At 41.7% G+C, this 16,301-nt stretch overlaps 2 protein-coding genes across 10 annotated transcripts in view; both read right to left on the reverse strand.

The window, feature by feature from the left end:
• LOC121328693 (msx2-interacting protein-like) overlaps nt 1-409 on the reverse strand; it is a 37,193-nt gene extending 36,784 nt beyond the window's left edge. For both annotated transcript variants that reach the window (XM_041273654.1, XM_041273653.1), the window contains exon 1: nt 137-409. In XM_041273654.1, the coding sequence (XP_041129588.1) occupies nt 137-219 (83 nt within the window). In that variant the 5' untranslated portion in view covers nt 220-409. The remainder of the gene's footprint in view (nt 1-136) is intronic.
• A 7,122-nt stretch (nt 410-7,531) lies between these two features.
• LOC121328552 (filamin-binding LIM protein 1-like) lies at nt 7,532-16,263 on the reverse strand. Of its 8 annotated transcripts, none has more exons than XM_041273272.1 (8): nt 16,173-16,263; nt 11,758-12,225; nt 11,078-11,202; nt 10,250-10,391; nt 9,899-10,068; nt 8,668-8,846; nt 8,217-8,337; nt 7,532-7,864 (listed from the first exon to the last, which is right to left on the reverse strand). In XM_041273272.1, exons 2-8 carry the CDS (start codon nt 12,203-12,205, stop codon nt 7,757-7,759), a joined length of 1,293 nt encoding a protein of 430 aa, XP_041129206.1. In that variant the 5' UTR covers nt 12,206-12,225; nt 16,173-16,263; the 3' UTR covers nt 7,532-7,756. The 8 variants fall into 8 exon arrangements, with proteins under 8 accessions (XP_041129206.1, XP_041129209.1, XP_041129208.1 ...); XM_041273275.1 differs by having other exon boundaries at nt 11,758-12,222; nt 16,173-16,252; XM_041273274.1 differs by lacking the exon at nt 16,173-16,263 and adding an exon at nt 15,915-15,936.
• Between the last annotated feature and the right edge of the window lie 38 nt (nt 16,264-16,301).

The following is a 16,301-nucleotide window of genomic DNA, read 5'->3' on the forward strand; positions in this document are numbered from 1 at the left end:
CCCAAGAATAGGCAAGCATGATCCACGCTACTCCAGGTATGCTAATACCACAAGGCAGAGCCCACTTTAGTTCCCATCCATGGTGATGAAACAGATGGGCGTCCATTATGCCTGAAAATACCCCCTCCAAACTCACCGTTTAAAATGTTCAATAATTTTCTCCTCTCGCACGTTTTCTGGCAAATTCCCCACCCACAGGTGTCTGGTTTCCCGGACCATGCTGTGTGCTTGTGTCCCCCGCTCATACAGGTGTGTTTTGTAATGTTTTATTCCTCGTCGGCTTGTTGTTTGAATGTAAAAGTGAGCGCCGGGCGATCCTGTAGAGAGCAGAAGCGCGTTTCGCTCCGATCCGATCCCACCATTAGTTCTCGCGCTCTGTGTGTGTGTGTGATTCGCGACTGACTGCGAGTGGGGCGCGCTCTCGCGGTCCGACACGCGCGGGGGGCGCGCTCCCGCCGCCGTGCGACCTCCTCCGCTCAGGCGGAGAGACAGGCGCGCAGGCGCGGAATGCGTGGGCAGATCCGTTTTCAATGAAATCACAGGCCGTTGAGCGCACGCGTGAAAAATTTTTTTTTTTTTTTTTGGGGGGGGGGGGTGTCTTCATGTACCCAAAACCCCAGTTTTGGGCATTGAGTTGTCGTTAATGTAAAACGAGGAGTACTCAACGGTGTAAAGGGAAGGAAGAAAGCAAGTCAAAATAGGGTTACCAATGTAAAAATGTTTTATTTCCATAGAATTACATGACTTGAATTTGTACATGGATCCCAGATCCAAGGTCAGAATCCTACTCGACACATTGCCGTTGAATAAGGATATATGACCTACAGTATGTTAACTGAAATACTGGGAGAAAAAAGAATGTGATTTGGGTGGTCTGTTTACCAGTTTACAAAACAAATCGGGGTGGCAGAGATAGACCTTAAATATTAAACACCGTTGCCACTGTTTCTGAAAGCGATGGCGGGGGAGCGTTAACGAGCCTATTCCCTCGGGCGAGAGCCTTGTGGAAACCCGTGCTCACTCGCAGAAGACTGGGTAATCGTGGGGCGAGGGTGGCGAAGTGTCATGTATTGTTTTTGTAAGAAGTATGTAGTTACATAAGCAAGCATGTAATATTCTAGTCTATTAACTCTTACTTGTATGATTGCAATCAAGCGTGGACTGGTCTTCTCACAGATTAACTATTATCTCACATCTTTTTGAGCATTATTTTTGGTTGATGCATTGAACAGATATACAAATACTGTAGCACATTTTAGACCAAATGTTTATTTTGTAGTACGGTACAAAAAAGTGAACCATTTTAAAATACACTTTTTATTTATTTGTTTTAAGAGAGCCATGTTAGTGGCCCCACACCTAGGTACTTTAAATTTTACTAACACTGTAAGTATACACTAAAGATCAAAATACAATAATGCAGGTCACAAATGTATCATATGAATACAAGTTATGGTTCTGTAATAATATACAAACTATAAAATGAGATTGGGGGAGCATGTGTTCAAACCATTATTGTTAATGCTGTGGTCTCGTAATAGTTCGGATAGATTGTGTTGATTTAGGCTAAATATTAAGTGCTGTCACATTCTTATTTTTTTAGGGTTTCCATTGAGGTACTGAATATTTTGTATCATTCAAAGAGAAAAAAAACTCAAAAGAACACTTGTTGCAGAGTAGTTTTAGGTCACATGAATAACTGAATGTTTATTTTTAAAAGATAAGCTGTACGCATGATAAATATGCCAAGTGGTGTAATGTTGTACATTCCAAGGTGGCGAAAACAGCAAAACCATTTTTTGAGGGAGGTAAACAGCCTCTCAGGTCAGCAAGAAGTGCAGATAAGGCTTATAACGAAGCCCCTCTGGGAAAATTAAGTGAAATTATTGTTGCATATCTGAATTAATTACCTGGAAAGGAAATAAGAGGTTATGAGAATACGGAGAATATTTTGGCTCTGAGGGCATTCTTATTTTTTAATTAATTTATTTTTTTATTTTATAACTGTCTGCTTGGGTAAGAACGGTCGTTGTAGCGTCAATGTATTGCCTTCTTTAGTTCACTGGACCACGTTTAAAATAAGGGGTTGCGTGTATTATGTGCCAAATGAGAAGGTTCATACTGAGACGTGTGTTTTTGTTGTTTTTACCATCCAGACGTTTCCTATCGCTACGTACTCAAACGTCTTAGTTTGCGACGACTCCTGCAGCCTTCACTTATGGTTTTGCTTTGTTGGCTGTGCCGCTCCAATGCAACAGCAGCTACAGCGCAGGCGCCAATATGCGGCAAACGACGAACTGCAGTTGTTTATGCGCTTGCGCAGCCCGCACCCTTTTTTGCGGATTGAGACAGGGCTCGGCGCTCGCCTCTTCGGCAGAAACTTCTGGAAAAGCAGCTCTGAGGGCGGCAAACTTTCAGTCGCTGAGGAAACAAAATATACAAAAACAGGAGAATTGCTTGGAGTTACCCGTTCTACTCACGATTAAGCTTACATTTGAAACCTACAAATCCTGCTGGTTAAAATTAAGCTTGAAGGGAGTAATAAATATTAACATTTTTTTGTGGAATTATGGTGGAAAGAACCATGTCTGCCTGGCTTAAACGGAGCTCCAGACTGGCATATATCTGTATACTAACATGAGAATAAAATCCACTTGTTTACACGAATGTGGGCTTGGTCTAATTTGGATTTTATTGAATTTACAACATCATCTTTTATTCCCTTTCCCTTTGTTTTCTGGAATTCATCTGGAAGGAATTAAATGAAAACAATGGATCTATTGTCTGTAACCCCGTTGTGTACAACTATTGAGTCTCTATACCTATAAAACATTTGAAACCCAGTAAAATCCCGGGAAATTATAAAAAAGGATTTATGTTCAAACACAGTGTATGTACTAGTGTTGCGGGCAGTTTACAGTTTTTTTAAAGGTACAATAAATTGGTTATAAGTGACCACAGTCTGTAAAGTGAAGGTATGACGAAGATAAGGTAATCATTTAAATGCTGTTACATGTTGAAATAGAAAGTATATTATGTCCGTGTGTACTAAAAACGGTAGATTAATTCAAGTTAATATCAGATGTTTGTCTCCATTCCCTTTCATCGGCGCCATTTTGTAAGTGCTGGTGTAATAAGAAGATTAGAGTCCGCCATTTTGTGTTTGATGCAGGGCTTGGTTATTTCGGTATATAAGTACCCATATGGTAAGGGCCACCTATACATCACAACATTGAATGGAGGATTATATACATCTAATATTTACATAAGGGTCTTTTATAATTTAGTTTTTATTGTTTTCTATATGTGGTAGCAGATCCCAGCCAATAAACAAATACAGCAATTCAGGTGTATGAAAGACAAATGCAACTGTAATTACATTATGTATACAAATAAATCTGTTTTACACAATTGTTGATAATCCACAACATACAACACATTCACTTCAAAATGAATGTTTGGATGTTTGAATTGAAATGATCAAATAAAATTATGTCGAGAGAACATAGTGAAGAAGAATGAAATAAGCCAATTAATTTACTGTAAAATAATGGCATACAATTATCTCCCCATACTTATTTGTTCAATTTAGATCTAGTCTACATTTCCTGTGTAAATTATTGCTCTATAAGAGGCTTGTTGTCCAATGCTGTAAGGGTTAAATATAATTGATGTATAATATAAAATACTACATATTAAATGTATGTGGTATAATGGTGCCATTAAGGATCACAGGTTAAGGGTACCTGTAAAACAGGCTTGGTTAATATGGGTAAGCCTCTATTGACTGACAATATGCACCATTTTAATGGAATGTATTCAACCTTTGTAATTGTCAAGAATACATGGTGATTCATAAGCTTCCTCCATTTACTCTTAAAAAAAAGACAGAAAATGAAAGATGGTGGATTATTGTAGGTGTGTTGAAAATAGTTCTCTGCAGAATTATCCTCCAATGTTCCTCGGTTTCCAGTCAGCACACAGCAGACTGAGATCTTTCTCATGTCTACTGACATTAAGAGGTAGTTATAGGCAGGCATAATAGACTGTGCTCCAGGGTTATCTCAAGGCCAGATGACAGACATATCATATTGGATAATCCCTGTGCAACCACACCACAGGTGCCTCACATTTACACAGGTTTCACAAAATGCTTTCAACTTCGGGGTTTTTTGCATGTTTAAACACAGAAATTCACATACAATAGGTCTTATCTGCAGTTGCAACTTCTGTCACACAAATGCTTTTGCAACTCAACTGTTAAATGTCAGTGATTGAGTATTTCCCAAGGTTGTGTCTGACAGCGCATTTAATAAATCCCATAGGCCTAGCTGAGTGCAGCTCACATTAAACTATTGTGCACAGATCATTTATTCACACTAGAAAAATGTATATAGGGTCGTGCAGGGCAAATGTGCGGCACAAGAAACTTTGGGTAGAAATGAAACCGGGTTAATAAAAATATATGCACAAAAAAATGTCTTACTCAAGACCTATCCTGTTTTACACCCATTTTAAAGGATTTCTTTTCACACAGACTTTGGCTTGATTGAATGTGATAGCCTAGATATTTGATATGCTTCGCATTAGTCTTTAATGTGCAGGTGCTTTATAATATTGATTTGTATGGGATGCTGCGAAGAGCTTTCAGCTGATGTATGTTTTGAAAGGTGCCTTCAAAGAATGGTGCAGTATTGTGTATTCAGGGTATAATCAGCAGGGTGGTTAAAGGTTTTAGTTTTGTCTGCTTCTGTCATTTGGAATTTATATGTTTATTAATAATGTAACTGCCAGCATGTTTCTATTTTTGTTTTGTTTTTTGTTTTTACTATGGGAAAATGTTGGGTAAAGGAAGCCTTTCCTCTGCTCCATGGCTAAAATGCAACATTTGCACCAATGCAATATAACATGGCAACTTTATTGCACAATAGATCAGTGGGGGAAAAAAATGAAACTTAATCAAAGTGCCCCCTCTGTTGGCAGCAGACGGAATATTTTCATTCTATTTTTTAGCTGATGTTCACTCAATAGTTTTAAAGCACAGTAAAAGTCCCTCACATCCACACTTAACTTGAATATTTTTTTGATAATCCTTCGTAAAGGTGTATTATCAAATTGTCTTATCCTTTTGTGACCTCAGTACCGTTGCTACTGCTCCATATCATTGTCAGATTTTCATGACAGTTCAGAACAACACTATTGAACTGTTCTCTAGGTCATGCCGGTCTGCTCTTATAGAAGAGATTTCATTTAACTCACATGTCCTCTAACTAGGAAAGAAGCAGGTTGTCACAGAAAGTGAAAATAGGTTACAGAAGGTAGAGTCCAGCAACGAAACCAGAACCATTGCACCAACTTAAATAAAACAAATATTGTCCTGTAGTGATGTACCTTCAGACTTCCACAATGATAAGGTGTATGCATGAAAAGTTCAACTCCACAACTATAAGGACAGCTGTGAAAATAGTAAAAAAAAAGGGATGGGACTAGATATGTAAGTACAAATATATTAACTGGCTTCTCTTTACCACGTGATGTGTGCTATTGTAACAATGCTGGTTGAGTATGCCTTCTTTAAAACATGCTTGCTGTAGGAACAAGTTTTACTGTTACTCTGTGATATTTTATAAAGTCTGATACCCTTTTAAGATAAAAAATTGTAGCGATATAACAAAACAATATGTCATTTATAACCTTCTCATTTTTGATAAGGTTGGCAGCTGTTAGGTTTATTTGTTTGACGCTTAAAGCCTAAAGCTGACCAAATGCACTTTTGACTGGCTCCGTCCTCGATTGGCCTCCTTTGACCTCTACTCGTTCCCAGCTGGGATCCAGTTCACACACTCTGTAGGGATACCTGCTGGTATACTGTAATCTGCAGCACTGGGAATGCAGAACGTGTCAGGGACTCATTCAGAGAGCTGTGGCTCATGTGTAACCCTTTGCAACCTGTGGTGACGTTGCAATGATTTCTCATGCCCCCAAGATGCAAGTTATAAATACTATATTATCAAAGCATTGCCAAATGCTTTATAAATACAGTGCTACCGAAATTAGACAAAGCTAACAAAACGACTCCATTAAGTCTTGCCTAATCTCTATTGCACAAATTTGTAGGTCCCACATTGTGCTGTGTGAAACGCATGCCCAATATGTTAAAGGAGAACAAGCACTGTGACACCCTGACAGGTATGGTAAACCAAATGTAAAGGTTTTATTACAGAGATAAAGTCATGCTTTTAGTGGGGTCATATTGAAATACACCGTGAGGTATAATATGTTCCAGTTTTGTCTTTGGACACCATCATCCCACACTTGAAATGCAACTGAGCTGCTTACAGAGCTGCTGTAGAAATGTTTTGCTTTGCCATAAGAGTTCATGCTCCAAAGATGTCTAATCAGTCAATATGTTTATAAGAATTAGGAGGAACAGCCAGTTATCAACTTTAGATTTTATAGTGGGATATATAATGACGTTTCTTTTTTGTGAAGACTGTCTTATAATTTGAATTTCTGTAAGAAAGAAGACAGTATTGCCCTGTGAAAGCTTTTTTGCTCATACAACTGTGTTTGCCGTACAGGTGTGGCTGTTCTGAGCAATGTCTGTTAGCAGTTCTTATGTACTGATTAACCATACCAGTCAATGTGTGGAGTCATTTATATTGGCCTTGGCCTTATCAAACAGTAAATGTGTTCGGAGGTGGTCTGTCATTGGCTGTATTATTGGTTAGGTTTCATTCCACCTATTGGGCTGGTTAAAGGGTTTCCATAGTGACTGGGTTGCTTGTTGCTATGGTAGGAATGACAGCATAGCATATCCTATGGAAAGACTTTGTATCCTTGTAGTTGGCTTAAACAACTATTGCAAAAATACATCAAGTGGGTAAAAACAATGCTGTTTATAACAGTGCATGGGAGCAGGGATTGGGTCAATTTTTGTTTTTCAATTCCAATTTCATTTCCAGTTCCTTTTTAAAATCAGTTTCATTTCCCATTCCTTTTTACTCAATTCTAACACACCACTGATCAAAATGGCAATCAGCAGCAATCTGTTAAAATAAGCTTCTCACGTAAACTGAAGTCACGGTTATTCAGTTAAATTGGCTTCTAACGAAAGCCCTTGAACGATCAACAACCATTATGTTGTCACTAATATATCAATATTCAAAGGTATTGGAATTGGGAATTGATTTTAAAAAGGGATTGGAAATGAAGAACAGGGATTGATCCCAACCCTGCATGGAAGTAAGGCAAATGAAGGCACAGCCCAGGCCTCTATCGGTTCCACGCAGAACGTGTATGGGATCTTCACACACTCCATTGCATCCTGGAAAGCTACATGAGTTGAAGGGTAGATCTGACAAAACCTGGACCTGTAAGGTGTGATATGGACCCCTGCTGACCAAAACACAGAGCTGAGGGCCAGCCCAGTGTTAGAGCTCCTAGCCAAGCTCTGCTGGTTGCGAAACTATCACTTCTACAATAATAATTGAGTTTATTATGTTATTATGCAAGTTGGCCCTGACATTAATTGTTTCCATTTATTTTATTAATTATATATTAAAAGAAAAATCAATTACAGACAGGTTGTCTTCCATGGTGTCCGCCTTTCACATGCTTGGTTAAAGTTGTAGTAGTCTTCCACTTGCGGAGACAATGACTGGAGAACGGCTGCAGGCCTCATCAGAAGGTAAGGGGAAAGGTGCTACTGCATGGATGTAAAGATATGATGTGTGAGGGTGCAGGGCTGAGCCGATTAGCTGGCTCTCTGTTTGCTCAGGTTACAGGACTTGCAGAGAATACAATCATCCAGCGGGTGGCAGCCTTGGTCATTGGGCTCGGGGGACAGCAGGACTCTACAGTTCTGTATGAAACACAAACATTCATTTTAGCATCAAGGTTAAATGCATTGGTATCAGCATGAGTCAACCAAATGACTGCACATTTCCAATGGTGAAGTGTATCCTATATTGTGATTCACCAACAGCTACTCAGATTGGGTGTTCATTTGGAAGAATGTCCAGTTACTATAAGATATTGTTTTATCAAGACAGCAAGGTTCTTAACCGGGAGTTTCAATCAAGCAATTCCAACAGCACTGCTTCCCAAATGCATTGCAAAGCTAGTCGTCCTTTAACGCATGTTCATTAAAACGCTAGCTTTAACCAAGGGTGTTAATTCATGCACATATTCAGTTTCCACTGGTCACTGGTTACCTCGCAGCGATAGCAGCCCTCGTGAAACGTGCGCCCGAGACACTCCACAGTAAACATGTCCTTGCCGTCCTTCCCAGGGACGATGAGCTCCTTGCAGATGCTGCACGTCGATGCGTACTTCCTGAGAGAGGAGGAGTGTACTTTGGGTTATCATGATGCACTGTGGGAGACCTGCTGAAGAATGGAGCTGTCTGTTGTGCAGTCAGCTTCCGTGTGCAACAGTCTTCAAATGCAACACGACGCCTTCTGTTTGCCTTAAAAATAACTGCAATTTCATAGTCTATCTGGAGAAAGTTTTTACTGCAAGAATAAAATGACTGCAAACTACCAGCAGGAGACAACTGCTGGATCCAAATCATTGTCCCAGGATGGTGTTAATATGCAGGGGACTGTGTGAAAAGTCTCTGTGAAAGTCTACTACAAGACACAGCGCTCTCGGGGTCGCAGGTACCTGTAATAGTCCGGAATGCAGTACACTTCGTTGTTGTCGTCCACAACGAATCTCTCGTCTCCTATTGGTCGCCGGCACCCAGCACAGGTGAAGCATTCAGGGTGGAAGACAGTCTCCATGGCACGAGTCACACGATCCACGATCACCTGATCGCATCGCCCGCATCTCTCCAGTGTGGCCTGAGGAGGGAGTAGGAGAGACTCACACTGGCTAAAGGTTTAATCGATTCTGTCCAGCAGTTCCGTCACTGCATTGCACATGAGCAGCAGTAATGAGCAGACGTTCTGTCTGCTTGACTAGGGAGTCTATTTTAAGGATATAAACCATGCAGGATCTTAATACAGCCGCAAGAGGTCTGATAGGGCAGGATAACAAGGTTCAGGGTTTCTGATTAAGATTTACAGCTGTCTGTATAAAAAAACAGACTCTTACATTTCTAATAGTTATTATTCTAGTCAAGGAAAGGGGGTTGGGTCACTCTCCTTTTGTACAGAACCAGGTATTAATGCAATGGTAACCAGTCAAGAATGAAACACACAATTTGCAATGGCGTTGCAATGATTTATCATACAACTCCCATAGCGATACCTGAATTAAAGTACACAGATCTAACAAACTGTTTCCACTAAATCTTACCTACACTTAGAGCTTGCAGTGCTGTAGAAGACTGGTCTTCTCTGAATAAACACTAACAGCTGCTGTCACAAACCCAGGCGGCAATCCAAGATCAGTGCTAATCAGGATCTGGGAAATCAGTTCTGCAGTTTATCTGAACACTGAAGCACTCAGCATATGGCAGGTTATTCGGCCTGACATTGAACTGCCTTTGAAATTGTAATTGGAATGGACCAGCATATAGCCCCTTGGCAATGTTGTTTAAAATAAAATAGGTTTTATACTCAAGTGGACTGGGCCTAAATTGGACTGTAATGCTAAAGATGCTCATCAGAGAGAGAATTGCACCGTCAATCACAGTGCCTCTCACACTGATAACAGCGTGAATAGGTCTCACCTGCGTCTCTAGGTGTATTATTAGAATACAACCTATAGGGAATTGCTAAAACTCCAGGCTCCTGGTCATAAATATTACAAATTGAGGGTAGTTCTGAATCTCAGGGCTGGATGCTGTATAAGAGGATACAGTATAGATATATGTATAATTATAGACTGGTAGTACATGTTTACAGCAAATATTATCAGTGGTTATTATTATTGTTGTTTTCCACTGTACCTTGTAGCATGGATCACATATTGGTACGCCCTCCTTGTTGTAGTAAAGCTCTCCTGCCAGCGGGTGGCAGCACTTCCTGCAGGTGAAGCAGGATGCGTGATACATCTCTTTCATTGCCTGTATGGCTTGTTCAGTCGGGGAAATAGCCTTGTGGCAAAATCCACATATATCTAATAGGAACAAAACTTCTGTTAGAGGCATGTTAACATCAATTTCTGTCATCTATAAATGTCAAACATTCAACAGTGCTTATTTTAAAAATACTGCACTGAAAAAAAAAGCATTCAATGATAAACGTTTTGAAAAAGTCTTCTTGTCACAGAGCAGTGCTGACTCCAGCCTTTATGTTACCTGTTGATTTCTGAGGCTCCTCTTGTTTGCTGGGTTGTTGCATTGCCAGAGTCTCCCAGAGCTCATCCTGCGCTGCCTGTCTCGTTCCAGCAGGGGGAGCCCTATCCTGTCTCAGAGCCCCAGTCATGGGGATAGACTGCTGCTGCCAACACAAGAAGACAGGTTTTTAAATTAAGACACACCGACAAAGGCATTAGCTACAGTGCCCAGGAAGGGAAAAATAGAGGAGAAAAACCAAATCTTGTGGGGACGATTTAATTTGCAGTTTTTGCTTTATGTTTGTTTGTAAAGCGTGCATGCGTAGAGTACTGTCCTCGTTATTATTATTATTATTATTATTATTATTATTATTATTATTATTATTATTATTATTAATAATAGTAGCAGTAGTAGTAACCTTATTCAGTGCATTTTAGTAGTACTGCACTATCCTTATGAAGTAAGAAAATGTAGACAGTAACAATAAAATTCTGACCCATTATTTTCTGTTAATCACCTATTTTAAAATACAGATTTCATGTTTGTGCAGAAAGAAAGATTCGAAAAAGAAAACGATTTTGCGCCAGTTCTAGGCCCTTGTAATCTATATAGCGAGTGCAAAGCGTATCCCTCCTTTTATTCTGAAAGGGACAAATAAACTGCAAATGAAACCTCCACACTCAGCAGCCCTGGAGGCAAAACAGAAACAGACTTTATTCCCACTAGACTGTCGTTTAAAGTGACACATGCACTCTGTTGCGTTGATTTGTCCACCATGACCTCATGAGGCAGCAATGCAAATAAATAAATCCAGATGGAGCTCAGTGCTGTCAGGTTCAGCAGCCTTACCTCGGAGGAGGTGGCAGGACGTCCCGGCAGTGTCTGGAGTCCCTGCTTACTGAAGGAGGGGGACACAGCCTCGAGCCGGGCAGAGGGAGACAGCTCCTCCATGGGAGGGGGAGGTGGGAAGAAATCTGAAAATCAAGTCAGGTTTATTTATAGGCTGCAATTCCCTGGATGGGTTCTTTCTCTAACCCCGTTTTCTAAGCTAGCATCAGTCTTGGCCTAGCGATTTTAAAACTTTATTTTAAAAAGCACTTTTACTCTTGGAGATCAGGTTTCCTTGCTTGGACAGGCTAGATTTAGGCATAAAGTCTGTCTCATTTGCTGGAATAAACTACCAGCTGAACTAAAACTCCCTTGAACTGTTTTGTGTCCAAACTGGCTTGCATTATAATGTAGTATCTACAGAGCTGTAATATCAGAGCCTTGTGGCATTATTCTGGATCATCTCAATGTATGAATTTATAAATACATACACACATAAAGAAACAAACACTATGACTCAGACTCCACATATTACACCTAAACATATCCTTCAGATAAAACATTTAAGATTGCCATACTGCATCGGATTGTGTGCTCCTACATAAACTTGAATTAATCCTAATAGGAAATGACTTAGTAATCAGACACTATCCTGAAGTCCTAGCACCCTACCCTGCTCCCATGACCCTCTGCCCCCTCACCTGCGCTGGAAAGGCTGTCAGACCCTAGTAGCAGCTTGGTGGTTGCCCCCTGTGGGGATTTGGGTTGAGAGAGCCTGTTTGCACTGGTAGGTGGCGCCGCCCTGCTGGTACTAGGAGGCACTGTCTGGGTGATCCCGTTGGTGGCTGGAGTTATCTGACTGGATGGCTTGGCCTGGTTGAGCAGGCTGGCATTAAGAGGCTGTGTCCGGCTGGAGGCAGGCTGGTTTTCAGTCCTGGTGGGGCTGAGCGGTGTTTCAGTCCAACTGGTTCTTGGCTCAGTGGATCTGGAGCTGGAGCTGGGCTTTGACTGGATTTGATTGGGTGTGATCTGCGTGTCGGTTGTGTTGGCGCTATGTGGTGCTGCCCTGGGCGGTGGCCTGTGTGGAGAGGCCAGGGTGATGAAGACAGAGGAGACCATTCTCTTCTGGGGTTGTTCAGTTGACATCATGGCTGCTGTCTGCCTGCCTGCTGTACAGATAGGGAGGGTTAGAGTGTTTAAAGGAAGGTGTGTCCAGATATAGTCTCATTTAATCTCACAATTTGTCATGTACATTTCTATAGCCTTAGACAGGATGGGCATATAATATATTCTTTTTTTATGCTGGACGGGTGAATTGAGCTGACATTGGTGTGGAACTAACAGACAAACCACACCAAGCACTGCGCAGTTAACAAGGAGCCAAGAGCATAGCTATCTCATGCTTTTGGAAAAACAATCATCTTGACACAGAAAACTCCAAGGAATGGGGGTGCCTTCTGGGGTTAGTGAAGCCTAAAGGAGAGTAACACACTTCCCTCTGAGACCTGTCACAGCTCAGCATGCTGGCTCTCTATCTGTTCATACACGCGCTACAACAGCCTGGCAGGGTCATCTACAACACTCTCATTGTGTCTTTACCAGAGACGCAGAGAGGGTGTGTATTGGATCACTGGGTTACCACTGTCAAAATATGAAGATGTTACCAAGGGCTTATCCCATTGTTGCTGCAAATCGTGTTACTATCGCTTCCTCCTCCAGGGCCATTGCATTGCTAAGTCTGACTACAAAACAAGATGCAAAAGAGACTGTCCTATCACACGTAAAGTGAAGTCATGATTTCAGAGACAGAAACAAACTTTGAGATATATATTTTTTGCCTGTTTAAGAATCTGAAACCTGCACAAGGCATTCGTCCTCCTTTATGATAAACTGCTGAATGTCCAGGTTTTGTTTCATTCACAGCTCGCACCCAGGAAAGATCTGTGCTCTGTAGATAAATCCACCAAACTGACTCTCCCTGCCCAACTGTTAACCTGCTATCAGTCTCTATCAGTCTCCTGCTACAGACAACCAATCAATCCCTGCTAAAGCCACATTCTAACATTAGCAAAGACCATTTTGTCTGAGTTTTAAAGATGCCATTTTTATGAGCCGAAGAACATGTATATATTCGGCTCCATGTGAAAATCCCTAAATACAAACGAGAAGCTGGGATCTCAAATTCATTTGCTCAGAATGTCTTCTGAACGCAGGTTTCCCATTCAGTGCTATCAGGGCTGCAGTTTGGTTCAGGGGGCAGATACGGTGTGGTGGGCTGAGCTGAGCTTTACTCAACGACTCTCCCTGTACCCCACTGTTTATCCAGTGGTGCGGGGCACACCCCTTCGCAGCAATGCTCACAGATCCTGTGAAGGAGTAGTCTACACAGTGCTACTGTACATATTTCCATCCCTGGAGGGCGTCCCTAATACAATTCTAAGTTTGCCACATTTAAACAAAATACCATTGTAGCTGCCCTTGTGCTACCATTGCCTAAAATCTTATAATACAGTAAGAAACCTCATTAGAATAAACAAACCAGTTACCAAGCAGCTATCTGCATAACACCAGGATAACATAAAGAAAGAAATGAACAGACTAATAGACTACCCTTATGGGATTTATAGCAGAGACAGCTGTCTACCTGTCTCTCTCGTTTAGTTTTAGCAGTAGTTGTTAATGGTTTTTCAAGAATTAACCCAGGCAATACAGTAACCAGTACAGTACAATCTAGAGGTTTTCAGTCCTCTGTAAAACCAACGCCTTTCTCTATCACAGAATGAAATGGGAAGAGGCTTACCTGAAGGGAGCTTCTCCTGGCTAATCCTGACTCTGTCTTTTTCACTCTCTCTGTCTCTCAGTCTTTCTCAATCTCTGGGTCTCCCTACCTCTCTCTTGTTCCTCTATTCCTCAGCCTCCTCAGCTGCAGTATCTCTGGCTCTGCTGTGGGGTGTCCTGCTCCCTAGTCAGTCTTTAAAAGAGAAAGCAAGTCTGTATCTGACGTGGCCACTCCCTTCCTCCCTCCCCCTTCCCTTTCTACGGCTGGATGAGATCACAGCCTTCCTGACCGTAAAAGGTGAACAGCACACACTCACACAGACCCCCCCCTTCCTTTGTATGCAGAGAAGCAGGATATGAGTTGTACCTGCCCATTCTCCCTCCCTCTCTTGCTCTCTCTCACCTATCCCCTCCTGCTGTCACTCTCCTGTCCTACCTGTTCTGACCTTCAATCCGGCACTCGGTCTCTCCCTCTCTCCTTTGTTCTCTGCCCCCTCTCTCTCCCCCATCCCCCTTTCCATTTCAGGGGGGCTGGACTTGTCCCAGCTGTGACTCTTCACTCTGTTAATCAGTGTAGACCCAGAAGCATATTCTCCACATGCTAATTCAAATTGTTGTGGATTTCTGCAAGCCAGTTGTGTATAAACAGATAGATAGATAGATAGATAGATAGATAGATATAGATAGATAGATAGATAGAAGCTATTATTTTGTGTAATTAAAGAGCATGTATGTTGATTTTGATGAATGTTTTTTGAAAACTGGGGTGTAAATATCAAGGTTCATGGTCCACAACTTAGACACTAATTCTGGATCTAATTGAACATTGCTGGATGGGGTGGAAGAGGGTTCACATTTTAAGCAGCTGAAACTAATCTGTTGAGAAGAAGGGCAAAAGATAGAAGCCATGAAGAAATAAAGAAAGTCATACAAAATACAATTCCTAAAGAATCAGCGAATAGGTGTCTGTACTTATGATTAAGACTTTTTGCCTTTTGACTTAAAAATGAATTGAAAGTGCTAGCCGGAGAGAGCAGAGTGCTGGACCCGCAATGCTCTCAACGCTATGACAGATACACAAATGTAGCCAAGGGAATATGAACAGATATCGAGCACAATCAGAGAGCAAAATGATCCATTGGGCATTTAAAAAACAGGGTGTCAATGCATGGTCTCCAAACTGTACTATACATTTGAAAAGTAGGTAGGATAAAGAGTGCCCCTGTAATGTAGCTGTGAGATTATCAGCTCCAGATTGTCAGGATACTGTTTGCAAAAACACAACATCCACAAGACAAAGCATGTTTTTGACATCACAAGGAGAGCCAGGACAGCAGGCCAGGCCCACTCACTCTGCTTTAAACACCCCACCCCCAGCCTCCCTGACTGCAGCTCCAGGAAACAGCAGTATGAAACTCAGCACTCTGATCCCCACTGATAAAATCAAGGAGGCCGTGCCGAGTGCATCACACAACATTTCCAGGAATTCGGAACATGTCTGTGTCTCAACCAGTTATGCTTCTTATGAACAGGCACAAAGATACCTGGTATGCAGGTCGTTTTTGTAAACATGTTTAAGACTGACTGCAGTTAAATTTGTTTCAAATATTTTTGTTTTTATTGTGCCAAGCTCCCCAGAAAGAGGTGTGGTCTAGGGACCATCTCCCACAACGAAATAAAAGCCAACATTCAGAATCCAAGTTGAACTGTACATTGTTCCTCATTTCATAAGAAAGACCAAAACGAATTGAACTAGTAACAGAAAATGCATGCTGAATGCCGAGTTTAGTGGCCGATGTCTCTCAGCTTAGTAAACATTGAGGAATTAACAAAACAAATACAATAGCAGCGGAAAACGCAACTTGAAACATGTACACGGCCCTCTGTCTACCGCTCTGAAATATTAACCTCTATATGACAGAGCCATTTACACTAACCTGGCTGGTTTTTGTACCTGTAAAATGTAATTGATCAGGTAAGAAAAAGTTACAAGAAACGTGTACAGCAGTCTCATAGACAGACTACTGAATGATCAAAAAATGTAACACAAAGACTAGACCTGGCATTGTTAATGTCGTACCGATTACCAGCAGTAAGCAATAATCCCCAATGTGAACAGCATCCAAGCCAGCGCTGGAGTCCCCTGTATCACCACTGTGCCCTTGTCCTGATATTGCCCTTGCATTGCCACTGTAGTGCACACCAGGAACTGAAGATCACTTTGTAGGGACACGAGACACAGAGAAATCTCCTGGATCAATTCTGCAGATTTCCTGCATAGCAAACGCCCCCCCCCCCCCACCCCACCGACAGGGCCTCCCAGTTCAAACTGGTTTACCTGCCTGTGCTGTCTCAGTCGCTCCTCCTCTGTGTGTGAGTGGCAGGGTCTCTCTCTCTCTCTCAGACAGTGAGGGTCGCAATCACAGCCCCCGGCAATTTCAGCCCTCTCCCAGAGTCAACAGTTTGA

Source organism: Polyodon spathula, chromosome 16, assembly GCF_017654505.1.
Source record: "Polyodon spathula isolate WHYD16114869_AA chromosome 16, ASM1765450v1, whole genome shotgun sequence".
Classification (NCBI taxonomy): domain Eukaryota; kingdom Metazoa; phylum Chordata; class Actinopteri; order Acipenseriformes; family Polyodontidae; genus Polyodon; species Polyodon spathula.